The sequence below is a fragment of the Perca flavescens genome, chromosome 11, assembly GCF_004354835.1.
Source record: "Perca flavescens isolate YP-PL-M2 chromosome 11, PFLA_1.0, whole genome shotgun sequence".
Taxonomy (NCBI): Eukaryota; Metazoa; Chordata; class Actinopteri; order Perciformes; family Percidae; genus Perca; species Perca flavescens.
In genome coordinates, this window is record NC_041341.1 from 6,976,502 (window position 1) to 6,994,993 (window position 18,492).

Sequence of the window (18,492 nt, forward strand, 5' to 3'; positions counted from 1 at the left end):
AATTGTCCAAAAGAAACTCGAAAAAGGTGACAAACACGTTGAAAACTTTGGAAAAAGACTAGTTTTGATTATGGGGTTTATATGCATTTGTCTTATTCTTTTTCTCACTGTCAACATATCCCATATAAACAGACAATTATTAGTTATTCTGTCTCTCAACACTCTTGACTTCCTGACCCTGTTCACCCCTCGCCTGTTTGTTGCTACTATTGACTGTAAATATTAAAGGAAAGAGCATCCGGTTCGGCGAAGTGCTGCAAATGCAGAAGTGCCTTAAACCTGCTTTCTATCTGAGTTCCAGCAGGGGGCGACACGTGCGGTTGCAAAAGGAGTTTGGTTTCCGATCTCCACAAACCAATGGGTGACGTCACACATGCGCTGTTCGTTAATATTATACAGTCTATGGTTGCTACTGAAGTTGTAAATCTCTAAAAACGGGTCACAAATATGAAGTATTTGTTCTTATAAAGGTTGAGTTATTTCCTGTAACAGCTGGGCACTGTCACGGAGTTCATTTTTAGGGAATAATTTCAGGCGTGGATTTGGTGCGTTAGGGAGTAAAACGAGGGATTCATTTGAACTATTGTGGCAATAAAACCTCTTCTGACTCTGATTCTGATTATGTTTGCACTAAAAACTGAGGCATATTCCTCGTACTGACTTGGCAATAAATCCTTTTCTGATCTGGATTGATAAATTCTGCCCCTGTCTCTTCATTGTCTGGATGCTTATGACAACATTGTGATTTTGGGCTAAAACCAAGAGTATAATTCGATAGGTAGACCAACCCCTGCAGGCAAAATACACAGCAAGCTTGCCATGTGACTCCTTAACAAAAAACACAATTTGTCCGAGTTTTTTTCTTGTAAATTTTGTGACTTTAACCCTCTGAGGACGAAAAACACACCAGCGAGTCAACACTCAAAAAGAGATATTACAACATTTCATTTTAGACATTTATTTACTATTTTAATGATATATTAAAATTAATGTCAAAGCACCAAAACAATTGAGTGTAGGTTGGTTTTCACAAGAGATTTGAGGAAATTTCAAAACATCAACATTAGTGTCAAATTATCTTTTTATACATCTGAAACAAATGTGAGCGTCACTACACAGAAAGCAGAGTTTGCACTGAACATTTTGATATGAAACACATGGGGATCAGTTATATGCAAATACCCTTAAAAGGTGAAATTAAAAAGAAATGTGAAAATGTCCTTAGACCTCAGAGGGTTAATCTCAGAGAATTTCTGAGTTTTGCCGCCAAGTTTTTCCTCGCTGCCGCCACGGCACTAAGTGCAATTGCTCCTGGGGGGAAGTGGTTGGTCTTTGTAAATTATAGAGTGTGGTCTAGACCTACTCAATCTGTAAAGTGTCTTGAGATAACTCCTGTTAGGATTTGAGCTCTACGGCACAGAGGAGGAAGATGTATCAGGCTTTGATACACACACACACACACTACTTAAAAAAAGGGTTATGATTTAGTTTTTTTATGGGATTTGTTGACAATAAGAAAACCCCGGCCGTATCCTTAAACCTCCTCTGTGTTTTTGTAGCGGCAATTTTCACAACTCTGCTGCTCGCTCAGAATAATTAGCACCTAAAATCAGCAGAGGTAGTCAGACACGCACACACACAAGGTTTGTTTCACTATCTTTATGGGGACCGGTCATTGACATAATGCATTCCCTAGCCCATTACCCTAACCATCACAACTAAATGCCTAACCTTAACCCTTACCCTCACCTTAACCATAACCATATTCCATTCCTAATCCTAAAACCAAGTCTTAACCCTCAAACAGCCCTTAAAAACTTGTGGGGTCCAGCATTTTGGCCCAACAAAGCTGTCGGGACCCCACAAGTATACTGGACTTCACCATAACCATAACCTAATTCCATTCCTAATCCTAAAACCAAGTCTTAACCCTCAAACAGCCCTTTAAACTTGGACCCCACAAGTATACTGGACTCCCGGTCTTTGGACCCTATGAATATAGTTATACAAGCCCACACACATACAAGCCCACACACACACACAATCAAGAATGTGTACGTCATTGGCGATGTATGGAATATTAATAGCGATATCTATATTTGTATATATTTTTCCTTTTAAGAACTGATTCTGCTCTTTTTTTCCTTCATTGGTTTTTTACAATCTGAATGTTATCGTCGATTTAAACTGAAGTTCTTCACTCCTCTCTAACTAGCATCTTTCGACGTGTGCTCGGCCCATGACTCTCTCTCTCTCTCTGTCTCTCTGTCTCTCTCTCTCTCTCTCTCTCTCTCAAACAGACTTTAGTGTTTTGTGTGAGCAGAACAACACCTGATGTGGTTCACTACTTTGTAGTTTTGGGCCGTGAAGTAGTGCAATACAAGTACGATAGAGCACAGTGTCTGTAGAGATGGTCGTCCCCTTGAGACGCAGAGGAGTGAGATGATGCGTGCGGGCGGTTTAACTCCGGGACAGGAGGCCCTTCTTGTAGGCCACCACGCCGGCTGCCGTGGCAGCAGACAGGACGGTGGAGAATCCCACCAACTTGAAGAGGCCGCCGACTGAAGGCAGATTTCTCTCCCAGAAGCTGGTGGCAAACGGGCGCGCTGGGACTTCCTGTTGGAGGAGAGACGAGGGGTTCAGCAGCAAGTGAGAAAAGAAATTCTACTCGGTTTACGTATAAAATTAAATTTTAGGGCATTTCTGCCTTTAGTGGATAGGAAAGCTGAGAAGACATGCAGGGAACATCACAGGTCAGACTCGAACCCTTGACCTTCTGCGCCGAGGAATAAAGCTCTACATATGTGCACCTGCTCTACCAACTGAGCTAACCACACACAATCTGAGAGAGCAACCGCTGGGTGCTCTCTCTCTTCAGTCACTCTCTAGCTTGCTCGACCACGTACCGCGCTCGCAGTAACATAAACTAATAAAATGGATTATGGATTTTATTTCCATAGTTTGCACCTGCCTTTACAAGCTGACATCGCCATCTATTGGCTGTTGAAACAGGTGACTTCTTTATTGTTCTAAAACCAGCCTCTGGAGACTCCACAAGCTGACTTCTCTATTGGCTGTTGAAACAGGAGTTGTCTCTTATGTTGTAAAACCAGCCTCTGGAGACTCCACCACCTGACTTCTCTATTGGCTGTTGAAACAGGAGACGTCTCTTACGTTGTAAAACCCAGCCTCTGGAGAATTCACCAGCTGAGTCGCAGTGACACCATCAGCTGGTTTGAGTCGAGCTGAGACGGGCCGGTTCAGAACGCTGAAACTTTTCCCTACGACGTTCTAAAACGGTTTCATCTGGTCGTGAATCTCTGGTCTGAACTGGGCTTAAGTTGTATTTGATTTGTCTAGCACATGTCCAAAAACAACAACAATGATACATTTAAGAGACATTAAAAAGTGCCCGGGTTAGCTTAGTTGGTAGAGCGGGCGCACATATACAGAGAGGTTTATGCCTTGACGCAGAGGTCCAGGGTTCAAGTCCGACCTGTGATGATTTCCTGCATGTCTTCTTCCTTTTTCTCACCTAGCTGTCCTGTCCATTAAAGGCGGAAAAGCCCAAGAAAATAATCTTAAAAAAAAAAAAGACATTCAATAAAAAGGGCATGCAAAAGAAACCCAGAAAACCCTCAAGGGGCTCGTGGGCATGTTGGGTTCCCTACAATTAAGTCCACAATTTATTAGACTTTTGAGTTTAAAGGTGCAATATGTAATATTGTATGTAATACTGGCAGCTAGCGGTTAAAATAGTTACTGCACTACCAATTCAAAATACTGGAGAGTCGTTTACCCCGCCCCCTCCTGCCCAGACTCAAAGTTCACGGGGGTTGCCAGGCTGAGACCCCAGCATTCACAACAATGTAGCTGGACGCTTTTCTCACATAGCCAGACATTACTCCACAGCACAGCAGAGTAGCTAACGGTAGATGCTAGTCTCACATAGCCAGACATTACTCCACAGCACAGCGGAGTAGCTAACAGTAGATGCTGGCTATATTGACAGTCATAAAAGCCCGTGCTCACGCGGAGCTCTGTAACCAACTGACACACTTTTTTTGGCTTAAAATGACCGTATGAACCGCTAAAAACACAACAACCTCACCGTCCTCTCCACACGCCAGTCAGGCACACTTCCTCGGCTTAGAATTACAATACGAAACGCTAAAAATACCACTACCTTGCCGACGGAACACACTTCATTGGCTTAGAATTACGGCAACAATCGCTAAACACACTGCAAACTCACAGTCCTCTCTTACCGATTTACAGCCCCCCTCTCGTGGCTTAAAATAACTCACCGTTGTCGGCTCCAGCCGCAGAAGAGGCTACACGCTGTAAACAGCCATGGGCTGCATGCCTGGTCCTCCCGGTAACGTTAACAGTTAGCAGGGTTAGCATGGCGGCGTTAGCCAGGACCAGTCGGGATCACTTTACTGGCTATGTCTCAATTGTTTTTGCGAGTAACCAACTCGGGTACTCTAGCTATATAATTCAATGTAAGTACACAAATGTTGAAATGACAAAAAAATGCCCGTCCCTAGTAGCTGTGATAAATTAGCCTGAAGCTAATGCTTACCTGTTCAGGAGAAAATAAGCCAACTCTGCATCCTTTTGGGATCTAAGCTGTCTCCATCTTTCAAATACATCTCCAATATTTACCAGGGGGTTGTTACGTCTCTGGTCACGCAACTGTTAGAAACATGCTGTTTTCTTTTTTTTTTATGTTATGTAGAATCTATCTCTGTTGATCCTGTTGGTTTGTTTGCTGCTTTCATGGCTGTACTACCGTTACAGCTGTAGCGCGCTGGGTTTACGTTTTTACAGGTATATCTGGCAACCCGGCCTGCCTGTCAAACTGGGCCGTTGATAACAACACACAGATCAAAACATAAACATAAATTCCGTCACGGAATGTAAATTTCAAAAAGACAAAATACTGACATTAGCATTGTTGTCAGAAAAGATAGTATTTCAGTTTAACATGTTTCCTTAATATCTGATGAGGCATTGGTGTCATTTTTGGATTTATTACAGTACAAATATTACATATTGGACCTTTAAATTTAGTTGAAAAAGTATCCAGAAAGCGTTCCCTCACCATAGACGCGGGCTCCGTCTGCCAGACCTGACTCTGGTGGATTTTATTCATCGCACACAAAACCTGCAACAGAACACAGCGGATCAGTCGGGACACTCACAGCAAGATTTATTTATTTCAACATGAAATGCATTTAATAATAATAACAACACTAAACTTTATTTCTAGAGCAAAAAGTGAGCGTTATGCGGCGACGACAGTTAAGTTTAGGCACCAAACTCAGTGTGTTTAGTACGTGACTTTGTGAATTTACTCATCTAATTATTTCAAAATCTCTTTCCTTTGAATATTTCTATATATGGTTTAGTACCATTTTCATCGCCTTTATCACTGCTGTTATTTATCATATTATTATTATTCATTTATTTGTATGTGTGTATATATATTATTTTTTTTTGTGTCATTTGTTAAATTTATTTCTATTTTTTTATTCGTATGACCCTTTGTAACCTTTTCCTCACACGTGTAAGGGCTTACACATGTATTTAAAATTATGTATTCATAATTATAAAGCTGGGATACTGTAGCAGTAGCTGTTGTTATGTAGGGCTGGGCGATATGGAGAAAATCAAATATCACGATATTTTTTACCAAATACCTTGATATCGATACCTCAATGATATTGTAGTTTTGACTATTGGTGCTTTCACAAAATATTTACACAATGAGATTTTTTTTTTTTATCATCAGAAAATGACATCACTTTACTGTAATGCAGACTTTAAAACCAGGTAAAGACACTTATGCCATATTACGATATCCAAAATCTAAGACGATATCTAGTTTCATATCACGGTATTGATATAATATCAATATATTGCCCAGCTCTATTGTTATAGCAACAAAAGATGCTCTCTGCTGCTTTTTGGAATAAAAACGCTGCCAGCTTCTTCTTCTTTTCGATAAAAAGCGCCATAGTCAACTTTTTCTTGTAAAAAAAAGACACCGAGTGTGAACATAGCCTCATATGTTCTAAATATCAGAGGATCCTCTGGTTTCTGAGTGTTTGTCCAGGTGACCTCTGACCTCTCTGGCGGCCCTCTCTCCAGCCTGCACGGCCCCCTCCATGTAGCCGCTCCACTCTGTGGAAGTCTCCGTGCCGGCAAAGTACAACTTGCCGACTGGCTCCCTCAGCACCCTGCAGACAGGAGAAGACAGAGATCGTGAGAGGTTACAGCGTGTCGTCGGTTTTAAACGGTAAATCTTTGACTCCGAATGGATAGAATAAGAAATCTTTGAGATTATCTGAAATTACCAAAACAAGATCTACAGTGGCGAAATTTAGTTTAAACTATTCAGCTTTTCTACCTTTTAATGAGAACAAAAACAGCATGGATATAAAGATATTAAGCATCTGGACACAATATGTACCGTGGGCAGCTTTGTGTATGACTTACTTTCCAAACTGAGTAAGGGTTCCTGGAGGGAAATAGGCCGCGTAGCAGCCACCGGAGTACTCCTCTTCACACCAGTTCTTCTCCTCATAGTGCACCGGCTGACAGACACAAGTGGACACATTAATAGGGTTCGGCATCGTTTTGATTTGAACAATTCCATTTTTGGGCTTTTTTCCCTTTATTAAGGTGGATAGATATATGAGTCCATTCCCGATTCTTCCTTTCGATTTCAGTTCTCAAAGTGCTCATATTATGCTTTTTTGGCTTTTTCCCTTTCCTTTATTGTTATATATCTTTTTGTGCACGTTATAGGTTTACAAAGTGAAAAAGCCCAAAGTCCTGAAGAATCTGAGTATGGGAACGCCCACTAAAACATCATTTCTGTTTATGCCGTGGGGGGGAAACAAACCACTGTAATTAACGAGCACCTTGTTAGCGGTTAATCTTTTCTCTTTGTCATATTTACGCTTGTTTTTGTGCTTGGTACAATGCCAAAAAGCTGCTGTGTGGCGTTCTGCGCCTCCGATAAGTTAAAAAATCCTGATCTTAAGTTTTATATACTGCCAAATAGACAGACGTAGCCGGTGTTAATACCGCTAACGTCGCTGCTACAGTCCAAACTGTAACACTTACATAAAATTTATTCATTTAACATGCTAAGACAAACCTGTCTTTAGTGTAGCTATAAGGAATTGAATGAATGGGATAACAAAAGGGATAACGTTACTGATAATACAGTCAGAGTGAATCATCTAAGATTAGCTAACGGTTAACGTTAGCTGTCTCTTACCTGGAGACTCAATCAGGTAGCTAACGTTAACAAAAAATGTCAGGAAATGACACCTCTGGCTGTTCTGTTGGGTCGTTTGTTCGGTCAAATATAATTTAAGGACAATCCAACCCAATACGGCTCAATTTTTATTTATGTATCTTGCTCTGTCAAGAGGCATAACTGCTATAGAGTAGTCCATACAGGGTTGACACTATGTTATCCCGTCAGGGGGGAAAGGATTGTTGTTTCCCCACGGCGACTCTGCCACAAGCCACGACCCCCAGCCATGACGAGTCACCGACCAAGTGTGTCCTACACATGAATGATTTAACTGTTGACGCAGTTCCACTGCAGCTGTGGGACTCTGTGGTAGTCTGTGTCCAAACTCACATGCAGAGCCTCTTCTGAGCCCAGCACTCTGGAGTAGATCTCACAGATCATCTTCAACCTAAACGCAACAAGGCAACAGTTTGGATGAAACCACTCTCGCAGCATGAGAGAGAGATACTGTATTAACGTGCTATGTTGTCTCTCCAGCGTGCACCTACCTCTCCTCTTTGGTCAGCCCTAATAGCTTTCTGCACTTGCGGGCGAGGATGAATCTGGAGGAGAGGGAAAAGAGAAATATTATCCACTAGGAAAATACGCCGCTGCACTAGTGGCCGAGCAGTTCCAGTTACACGTCGTGCACAACATGGCCAGATGTGGACACACACTTGGTCCGTTTTGTTTTTTTTCATTGAAGGGGAAATCTTAACTTCTAAGTTTGTTGCAACAATTTGGGAAAGGCCTTGCTCTGTTTCAACATTCATTGCTGCCAAACCTTAAAGAAATGGTGTTCCCAGTTTGGTGAAGTTGAATGGAGCATATTTTTCAGTAGGAAATCAGAAAGTATTAAGACATGGAATAACACAGTGTTGGTTTTGGTTGACAACAAGTTACACTAGTTATTTTTACATTACATGTCATTTAGCTGACGCTTTTATCCAAAGCGACTTACAATTGCTATATATGTCAGAGGCTGTACACCTCTGGAACAAGAAGTGGTTACAGTAAGTGTCTTGCTCAGGGACACATTGGTTGATGTACCGCAGTGGGAATTGAACCCAGATCTCCCACACCAAAGGCATGTGCCACATCCACTGTGCCATCACCGCCCGATGATGCAACTTTAGTGATTGGATGCACCAGATTGGAACTCAGCTGTCTCGACATACTGTATGTACGTGTGTACACACTTGACACTTCAATGCGACCTGCCTGATCGGATATTTTATCCGTGCAAAGGTGCATCGAAAGTTACACTTGGTGCAAAAGAATGCCATCTAATGGTGGAAGGGCCTGTATGAGACGCGCCCTGTTGTGGAGAGACAGTGCTATCAGCTGTGCTCCAGCCCCAGTTCTCCTCTCTTGCCCTTTGCTCTCTCTCTGGAGAGAAACTGCCGGTGTGGTGGGAAGAGGATGCAAGACCTACGTTTGCTAAAATTGTCCAGATTGTGCCCACCTGCCAGGTCCGACCTCGGAGCGTACAGACTTGACATTTAAGACTTGATCAGATGACAAAAGTCGCGTTGAAAAGACAAGTGTAACCACGGTCTTTAATGTACATGGTTTTTTAATGGGACAGGTGTCCACATACACTCACCTAAAGGATTATTAGGAACACCTGTTAAATTTCTCGTTAATGCAATTATCAACCAATCACATGGCAGCTGCTTCAATGCATTTAAGGGGGTGGTCCAGGTCTAGACAATCTCCTGAACTCCAAACTGAATGTCCGAATGGGAAAGAAAGATGATCTAAGCAGCTTTGAGCGTGGCAAGGTTGTTGGTGCCAGATGGGCTGGTCTGAGCATTTCACAATCTGCTCAGTTACTGGGATTCTCACCCACAACCATTTCTAGGGTTTACAAAGAATGGTCTGAAAAAGGAAAAACATCCAGTATGCTGCAGTCCTGGGGGGCGAAAAATGCCTTGTTGATGCTAGAGGTCAGAGGAGAATGGGCCGACTGATTCCAGCTGAAAGAAGATCAACTTTGACTCAAATAACCACTCGTTACAACCGAGGTCTGCAGCAAAGCATTTGTGAAGCCACAACACGCACAACCTTGAGTCGGATGGGCTACACCCCCACCGGGTACCACTCATCTCTACTGAAAATAGGAAAATGAGGCTACAATTTGCACGACCGCACCAAAATTGGACAGTTGAAGACTGGAAAAATGTTTCCTGGTCTGATGGGTCTCGATTTCTGTTGAGACATTCAGATGGTAGAGTCAGAATTTGGCATAAATAGAATGAGAACAAGGCTCCGTCATGCCTTGTTACAACTGGGCAGGCTGGTGGTTGTGGTGTTGTAATGGTGTGTGTGTGTGTGTGTGTGTGTGTGGGGGGGGATCCCTTTCGCCTTCAGAACTGCCTTAATTCTTTGTGTCATTGATTCAACGAGGTGCTGGAAGCATTCTTTAGAAATGTTGGCCCATATTGATAGGATAGGGTCAAACACGGTATTAGTATGGTGTTCCTAAAAATCCTTTAGGTGAGTGTACAGCGAAGTGCATGGTACATAATGATAGTATTATCTTGTTTAATAGAATCACCCCATAATGCAGGGTACAGTCCCATCCGGCTTCGTGTCATCCAGTGTCAGGCCGATGGGAGCGCCCTCCTCCTCAATCACCATGCTGCCACAGTAACCTGGCGACACACAACACAGATTTTCAACAGGGGGTCCGTGACCCCTAGGGGGTCCTCAGAGTAAGTGCACATGGGCTGCCCAAATTATGTTAAAAAATTTTATTTTTGAAAATATGTCTGAAAATACACAATATGAATCCAACATATAAAAAATAGCAAAGACAAATTGGCCTATTTGTAAAAAAAAAAAACAAACACACATTTCATTTACACATTTAAGATAGGGTTCACTGTGCCATCCACATGTTCATTTCATTTCATTTTTTATTTATTAAACAGGAAAAGATTAAAGACAATCGGGCCTGACTCAGTGTAAAACTGATTTTCAGCAGGTTCCTGCTCTGCAGAACATAAACACCACATACACAACAAAACTCCTAGACAGAAACAGTAACAAACACACAGACCAAGAGAATCAGCAGCAGGGCAAAGCCATAAAGCTGACTTAATGGTCGCAGGTAAACCTCTCCATTAAATAGCGAGCAAATGTTAATTTAAATGATGTTATTGAGGTTAAAGATCTGATGTGCTGTGGAATGTCATTCCAGACTTTAGTGAGCACATAGAAAAAAGATCGCTGTATGTTAAACATTAAAACATGATGCATAAATAATACATTAATAACACACACACACACACACACACACACACACACACACAGTGGTGCAGACAAAAACATACACTGCAGCATGTGTTTTTTGCGTACCCTTTTTCCTCCAGAAGTTCTCTTTGTAGTAGACCATGCACTTGATGACGGAGCCCGTGGGGACGCGGTGGATCAGCTGGTTCCTCAGCGGCGGCAGCTCGGGGTTAAAGTGCATCTTCAGGTTCAGAGCGGGAGGGGTGGCCACGATCACGTACTTGGCCTAAGACGAAGACACACGAGAGAGGGGACACAAACAGGACGGGGCAGTGTGAGCTGCATCACGAGGAACATGGCTGCAGGATGCCAAGCAGCCGGCGGATGGCAGCAGAGAACAATATGTACCGCTGCTCGTTGGGATTCACACTGATTAGTTGGAATGTTGCTCAACATCTTCTTGTGCCTAAGGACTTCGTTATGTCACAGTGTTCAAATACTGCATGTGTTTACACTGCAGTGCTGGAAGAACTGAATGTTTTTGTCACTGTTTTCAATGTTTTTGTCACTGTTTTCAATGTTTTTGCCACATTTTCCAATGTCTTTGTCACTTTTTTAAACATTTTAGTCACTGTTTTCAATGTTTTTGTCACTTTTTTCAACATTTTAGTCACTGTTTTCAATGATTTTGCCACATTTGTGAATGTTTTTGTAGCGCAGCCATTTTTTTTACGGCGCCGATGTTATCCAATCTGGCCGGCCACACCGGGCAAGTAGCGGCTGCGATAGTTTTGGGGTCTCCTCTATTTCTTGCGCGAGACACGAGCGCATGTGTCAAGCCAGGCAGGTTAATCACTTACAGTGAGAGAGAGAGAGAGAGAGAGAGAGAGAGAGAGAGATAAGAAGGATCGCAAGTAGAAGTAAGAAGTAAGTTGAGATCCCTGACGTAGGCCTGACACAGTAAAATTGGGTACTTTCCAGCATGACCCGGCTCTGACTATATGACAAAAATCCACAAAGAATAAGAGACTATGATCCTGATGCTATGCGCACGACATATATGTGATTTAAGAGATAATTATTGTTTGATTATTAAGGATAATAATTATGTGAAATAGGTGTTGTGTGTACTGATTTAAAGAATGACTACTGTTTGATTGAATAAGGTAGGACATGTGGTAAAAATCAGATTACGAATGTACTACGCTCGAGGTGGCATGTATTAGTTAAAATAGAAAAATAGTTGAGTTGAGAGGGCCAGGGCAGGATGCATTTGGGAAAGTGTGTTGACGCAGTGAGGCCAATGTTGAAACAGTGCGGCCATGTGGTAAAAATCAGATTATGAAGTACTAAGCTGGAGGTGACATGTATTAGGAAATATAGAGAGATGGATGAGTTGAGATGTGGAAATATACAGGAGGCATGTGTTGTTAGGAACATGCGCTCAGGGATGCATAATGACGCATACGGAGCACACACACATTTTGAAAGGATAAGAAGGGACACCTCAGGAAGTATCGGGGTTAGTTCTCCTGCCGGCTCCCGGAGTTCAAGACTGGCTGTTCGATCGACCACATCAGAGCAGCTAGTCTTTGGACTTAGAAATTCAACTCAAGAGACAGAGCAACGAACGAAGCCAACATCGCAGAACGAGGATCTCCTATCACTTACGGCCGACACGGGAGTGTTTGGCAATAGGCGAATTAACCAGCCCCACCCAGCCTAAGGATTACAATTTGGATTTTAAGGAGTACTCTTTTGTTCACCCTGCCAATAGTGATTGTTTTGGATAAGAGATTTTGCGGACTTTTGAATTGAGTCAGGAGTTTCACCAAAATCCAGCAGTATGGCAGGCCAGGAAGGACTGTACTGACGAGCACATCCCTTCCCTCTCTCTCCCTGCAACACTGGACATTTCACCTTCCAGCTACAAGCCTTTATATCAGGGGTTTGGAATTAAATACATTTTTACTCACGAATAATTGGTTAAGCTAATGATTTTGAAATATATAATTAATCAGTGTTTTGAGAATTAAATGCATTATGCAATTCCTTTCTAAAATCTGCGCAATAAAGCTATCATTGAAGTTAAAGACTGAATTGTGGACATTGGATTCATGACGTCTCACTAAGGCAAGAATTCTTAAGGAGTGTGTGTGTATATCAACAAAGTTAGGTTCTAATTGGTTGCTCTAGCCATAGAAATTAAACAGACCCTTGGGGCTCACTGTACGAGCCACTAAAGCCAATACTTGCAATTACCAAGTGCCCAGATCATTGAGAGGAGAGCTGGCGTTAGCGTGTGTGACTGGTGCTGTACCTGGCTCTGGGGCCATTCGGTCAGGTGCGGTGCTAATGCAAGCAAGGTAGACGTACGGAGGAAGGCAGTTAGAAGCTAGGCGAGTCTCCTCGCCACCAGCTTAAATTGTCCCTTTAACCTAGTAGGGTAATACCCATAGGCTACGGGGGCTCGGACCCTTTAAACAGAGAGCTGGTCCTGTACCTCCCACGGGGGGTAATTCCAGTAGTACGCCTACAAAAGTATGAGGATAACGTTACGTAACGACGATTCTTTTGTGACCGAACTTTCTCACTCTCACCCCGTCTGCGTTGCGTTTTGCACACGCCTAATTTGCATGAACATCTACCAAATATATATAAGTACTCATTATGCGGATTGGCCCATTTAAGAATAAAATATATTATATAATTGGATTCTAATTATTGATGCATTATTGGTTCATCACTTCAATGTTGCATCTCTTTTAATCTTTTTTATTTAAGTGTATTATGTTGTGGTTTTTTCAAAGTGAAATCTTAATCTGTAAAGTAGCTACAGCTGCCGTCTAACTGTAGTGCAGTCAAAAGCACAATATTTACTTCTGAAATAGCACAAAATGGAAAATACAGTACGAGTACCTGGAGGCGAGTTATTGTGTGTGTGCAGCAGACTCAGCGGTGACATGCTTACTGTGTAGGTCAGTTTGTCCAGCGTCTCCACGACGACCATGTCCCCGCTCTGGTCGATCTTGTAGACCGGAGACTGCAGCTTTACTCGCTCTCCCAGCTCCCTGGCCATGCACTCGCTGATCTGACTGGAGCCGCCCACAAACTTCCTCTCCTGCAAAGGGGGGTCAGTCACCAACACCAACAACACAGAGTGCAGAAGCAGCGAGACTGGAGGGTCTGGATGGGCTTTATACGTTTTTGTCAACATTTTTGTCTTTTTTTCCCAATGTTTTTTTCACTTTTTTTCAATGTTTTTGTCAAATTTTTTTTATGTTTTTGTCACGTTTTCAACAGTTTTGTCGCCTTTTTAATGTTTTTGTCACTTTGTTCAACATTTTAGTCACGGTTTTCAATGTTTTTGCCACATTTAAGTGTTTTTGTCTTTATTCAACGTTTTTGTCACTTTTTTCAACAATTTTGTCGTTTTTTTCATTGTTTTTGTCACTTTTTCAACAATTTTGTCATTTTTTTTCATCGTTTTTTTCCCTTTTTTCAATGTTTTTGTCACTTTGTTCAACATTTTAGTCACTGTTTTCAATGTTTTTGCCACATTTTTAAGTGTTTTTGTCTTTATTAAACAATTTTGTCGCCTTTTTCAATGTTTGTCGTTTTTTCATAGTTTTTGTCACATTTTGTAATGTTTTTTGTCAACATTTTTGTCTTTTTTTCCCAATGTTTTTTTCACTTTTTTTCAATGTTTTTGTCAATTTTTTTTTATGTTTTTGTCACGTTTTCAACAGTTTTGTCGCCTTTTCAATGTTTTTGTCACTTTGTTCAACATTTTAGTCACGGTTTTCAATGTTTTTGCCACATTTAAGTGTTTTTGTCTTTATTCAACGTTTTTGTCACTTTTTTCAACAATTTTGTCGTTTTTTTCATTGTTTTTGTCACTTTTTCAACAATTTTGTCATTTTTTTCATCGTTTTTTTCCCTTTTTTCAATGTTTTTGTCACTTTGTTCAACATTTTAGTCACTGTTTTCAATGTTTTTGCCACATTTTTAAGTGTTTTTGTCTTTATTAAACAATTTTATCGCCTTTTTCAATGTTTGTCGTTTTTTCATAGTTTTTGTCACATTTTGTAATGTTTTTTTTCACTTTTTTCAACATTTTAGTCACTGTTTTCAAAGTTTTTGCCACATTTTAAAATGTTTTTGTCACTTTTATCAACATTTTTGTCACTTTTTTCAATGTTTTTGTCACATTTCTGGAACATGTTCAAAGAAAATCAAGGAGTAGCGTCGTGGCCCGGCTTTCGGGTCAAAGCTCTGTGAGCCCGCTGGATCTGTAGGGACATGCCGTCAGGGAGAGCAACTTCCGTGGTCAGCAGGTTCTCCATAAACCATGGATGTTCAACAGGGGGTCAGCGACCCCTAGGGGGTCCTCAGAGTCAATGCAGGGGGGCCTCCAAATCCAAAAATCTTAACATGAATCCAACATATTACAAATGTATTAGAAAATATAAATCCCCACTGCTTACTGATCTATAGGTAAGGAAGTCCCTAAGGCCATCCACCAATACAGTTCATCCTAAGGATTCACTGTTCCACATGTGTGTTTCACATTGAAATATGATTAATAAGATCATGCCAACAATTAGTAGGCTATTTTAATAGCTTAGCATTGTATGTAAAAAAGGAATGTATAAAGGCTTTGGGTCGCCCTACATGTTATTGTAGGCACAACTTATTATGCAACTTCATGTTATACAATATCTGTAGTAGGGGGTCCCTGCTCCGTCTCTCATTCAGTTAAGGGGTCCTTGGCTTAAAAAAGTTTGAAGACCCTGCCATAAACTTTTTCATCGAGTCGCCCTCCGAGCCCTCCAGTAAACCGTATATTCGGACGTTGTTCCTTCTGGACCTGCTTTCCAAGTCAGTGACTTTTTCTTGCAGCCTGCGTTGTTCTTTCCAGCAGACTCTGCAGAGCCTCTTTCGTTGCTGCACCACTTGTTTCCATATCTGAAATACGCTCCTCTGCCTCGGTGATCGCCTGGTCGTGACCCTGGAGCCTGGTCCCTACTTCAGTTAGCTTCTGGTTTAGCTCTTCTCTCAGCGTTGCTAGCTCATCCTTGAAGTCTTTCTTTAAATCGCACTTGAGGTCGGAGATAGCTAAGTGAACGTCATTTTTGAAGTGACAAATGTTATTCGAGATAGTTGACAGTTCCCGAAGCAGTTTGTCATTAGCTCCACCGCCAACTACGCTAGCTAGCAGATCGCCATTTTCTTTGTCGGTCGGCTCCATTTGTTTTTTGTTGGGCTTTAATTGTTTAGGTATCTTCCCTCTCCGGTTGATATCATCTCTTTTGGATCTCCCCCCACTCATGTCTTGCCCTTCGGGGTGTTCACGCTAAAGTTTTCGAGTTTGGGGGTGTTTTTGATAACGACTGAAATGGAGCAATTGACTATGAGTCTATCTCGTGCGTGGCTTTGACCAGAAGTCAGACCACCAGACTCCTTTTAAAGGACACGCTCTTACTGGGTGAGCTAGAGGCCGCCCCGCCACCAGACAAAAAAATCATTTGACCTCGCAGAACACGGGAGTTGCTGCTCTACAGCTGCCTCCATCGGTTAGTTAGTTTGAGTTAATGTGTGACTTTGGAGTGTTAAAAGGTTAGTTTGGATGTGGCACTTTGCTCACATGTACAGGTAGAAATATACAGTACAGGCCAAAAGTTTGGACAGATCTTCACATTCAAATGCGTTTCCTTTTATTTTCATGACTATTTACATGGTAGATTCTCACTGAAGGGATCAAAACTATGAATGAACAAATATGGAATTATGTACTTAACAAAAAAGTGTGAAATAACTGAAAACATGTCTTATATTTTAGATTCTTCAAAGTAGTCACCCTTCGCTTTTTTATTAATAACGGAAAACATTCCACTAATTAACCCTGACAAATCACACCTGTGAAGGTAAAACCATTTCAGGTGACTACCTCATGAAGCTCATTGAGAGAACACCAAGGGTTTGCAGAGTTATCAAAAAAAACAAAGGGTGGCTACTTTGAAGAATCTAAAATATAAGACATGTTTTCAGTTATTTCACACTTTTTTGTTAAGTACATAATTCCATATGTGTTCATTCATAGTTTTGATGCCTTCAGTGAGAATCTACAATGTAAATAGTCATGAAAATAAAGAAACACATTGAATGAGAAGGTGTGTCCAAACTTTTGGCCTGTACTGTAGAAACTGCGCACACACACACACACACGTACCTGTCCTCCGTTAGTGGTGGAGAAGATCCTCATGGTTCCTCCGCACTGCTTCACGTACCAGAGGAACCATAGAGCCGACACCTCGTGGGGTTCGGAGGTCACGTTGACGTTGACAAACAGCTTGGCGAAGCGGCGAACAGTACTAGAAATAAGGGAGAAGGGTTAGAACTTAAATACTTCAAAATAACAGCTATGTTTGAGTAAGATCCTACACAATCCAGTTGGCTGATTGTGGAGCCACACACATTGCCCAGCATCCCTGTATACCAGACAGTAACAGAGGATAGCTAGCTCTATTTGAAAGTCTCCCACCTTTTTAGTAAAGTGATGTTAACCCTTGTGTTGTCCTCCCGGGTCCAAATAAAATTTTTTTTACACTTTTGACGTTTGTGTCGCTTATTTTGCCATTTTATTTTTAAAATTTTGTGTCGAATTTGTCCACGTTTTCAGGGCTTTTATTCACTACCACCGGTATATACACCACTAACACTAACCCACTTTCTGTGTTAAAAAAAATAAAAGCAGAAATCATGAATTATTTAGTTTAAAAGTTCAGATCAGAGGAACATTTGTTGATGGATAATCAAAGACTGTCAAAGTTTAGTCAGAATAATGCTCTGAAACTGAATAAAACACTCAAAATTCAATAAAAGTACTGAACTGCTCCTTCCTTTTACTTGCGAAGAGCATTTTATGGAACCATCTGTCTTTGTAAATTATAGAGTGTGGTCTAGACCCGCTCTATCTGTGAAGTGTCCTGAGATAATTCTTGTTATGATTTGATACTATACATAAAATTGAAAAACTGAATTTAATGTGCTTTGTTCCTGCTGCTGAGCTGCACAGATATGATAGGAGCAATTTCAGTTTGGTTTAAAAACTGCATTTATCTAACATAACATAATAAAGCATTCTAGACACATCAGTAGGATTGAGATGATGGGATTTTTATTTATTTTTTGGGCTTTTCCGCCTTTATTTGACAGGAAAGCTAGGTGAGAGAAGACATGCAGGAAATCATCACAGATCGGATTTTAATCCGGGACTTCTGCGTCGAGGCATAAACCTCCAAGCATATGTGCGCCTGCTCTACCCACTGAGCCAACTCAACGGAATCCCGACTGTTCGCTGTCCTGGATCCCAAACGGTGGAATGATCTCCCTATTGACATCAGGAAGGCTGAAAACCTACGCATCTTCCGCCGAAAGCTAAAAACACATCTCTTCTGACTACACCTCGGATAAAGGAGGGAAAAAAAAGATATACATTTCTTGATGCTGCACTTTTATATGGCTCTTTGTAGTATTACTTATTTAAAGCTAATGTATTTGGCACTTACTACATGTTGTCTGGAGTTTGCACCTTCAAGGTGGAACGCACTTAATTGTCAGCTAAATGACATGTAATGTAATGGAAGGTGGGGCGTGTGGATAGGTTGGTCCGTCGGCTGGATAACTGTTATCTGGGATGGGGGAGGGCGGGAGTGGGCTGGTTCTGGCATCACGCGCCCATGGATGCCCCACTCCTCCCCTCTCCTCCCCTCCCCTGTGCCCCAGCCCTGTGCCCGCTGCCCATGGGACCCTTTTTTGGGGTTACACACTTGAGATAGAAAGATCTGCGATGCAGCGTGATAAGCTCATTCCACAAGGAAATGTAATACTATTACCTTTTAAGTTAAGTTACTACGTTGGATTTGTAAGAAATGTGT

The 18,492-nt window shown here is 41.6% G+C and overlaps 1 protein-coding gene across 3 annotated transcripts in view; it reads right to left on the reverse strand.

Moving 5' to 3' along the window:
* Nucleotides 1-1,917: 1,917 nt before the first annotated feature.
* The window catches only part of LOC114564265 (amine oxidase [flavin-containing]), a 67,462-nt gene continuing 50,887 nt past the window's right edge, over nucleotides 1,918-18,492 (reverse strand). For all 3 annotated transcript variants that reach the window (XM_028591515.1, XM_028591514.1, XM_028591516.1), the window contains 10 exons: nucleotides 16,785-16,926; nucleotides 13,524-13,673; nucleotides 10,679-10,838; nucleotides 9,876-9,972; nucleotides 7,825-7,878; nucleotides 7,667-7,724; nucleotides 6,505-6,602; nucleotides 6,134-6,245; nucleotides 5,108-5,170; nucleotides 1,918-2,616 (listed from right to left, as the gene is read on the reverse strand). In XM_028591515.1, coding sequence (XP_028447316.1) covers nucleotides 2,461-2,616; nucleotides 5,108-5,170; nucleotides 6,134-6,245; nucleotides 6,505-6,602; nucleotides 7,667-7,724; nucleotides 7,825-7,878; nucleotides 9,876-9,972; nucleotides 10,679-10,838; nucleotides 13,524-13,673; nucleotides 16,785-16,926 — 1,090 coding nt within the window. In that variant the 3' untranslated portion in view covers nucleotides 1,918-2,460. The remainder of the gene's footprint in view (nucleotides 2,617-5,107; nucleotides 5,171-6,133; nucleotides 6,246-6,504; nucleotides 6,603-7,666; nucleotides 7,725-7,824; nucleotides 7,879-9,875; nucleotides 9,973-10,678; nucleotides 10,839-13,523; nucleotides 13,674-16,784; nucleotides 16,927-18,492) is intronic.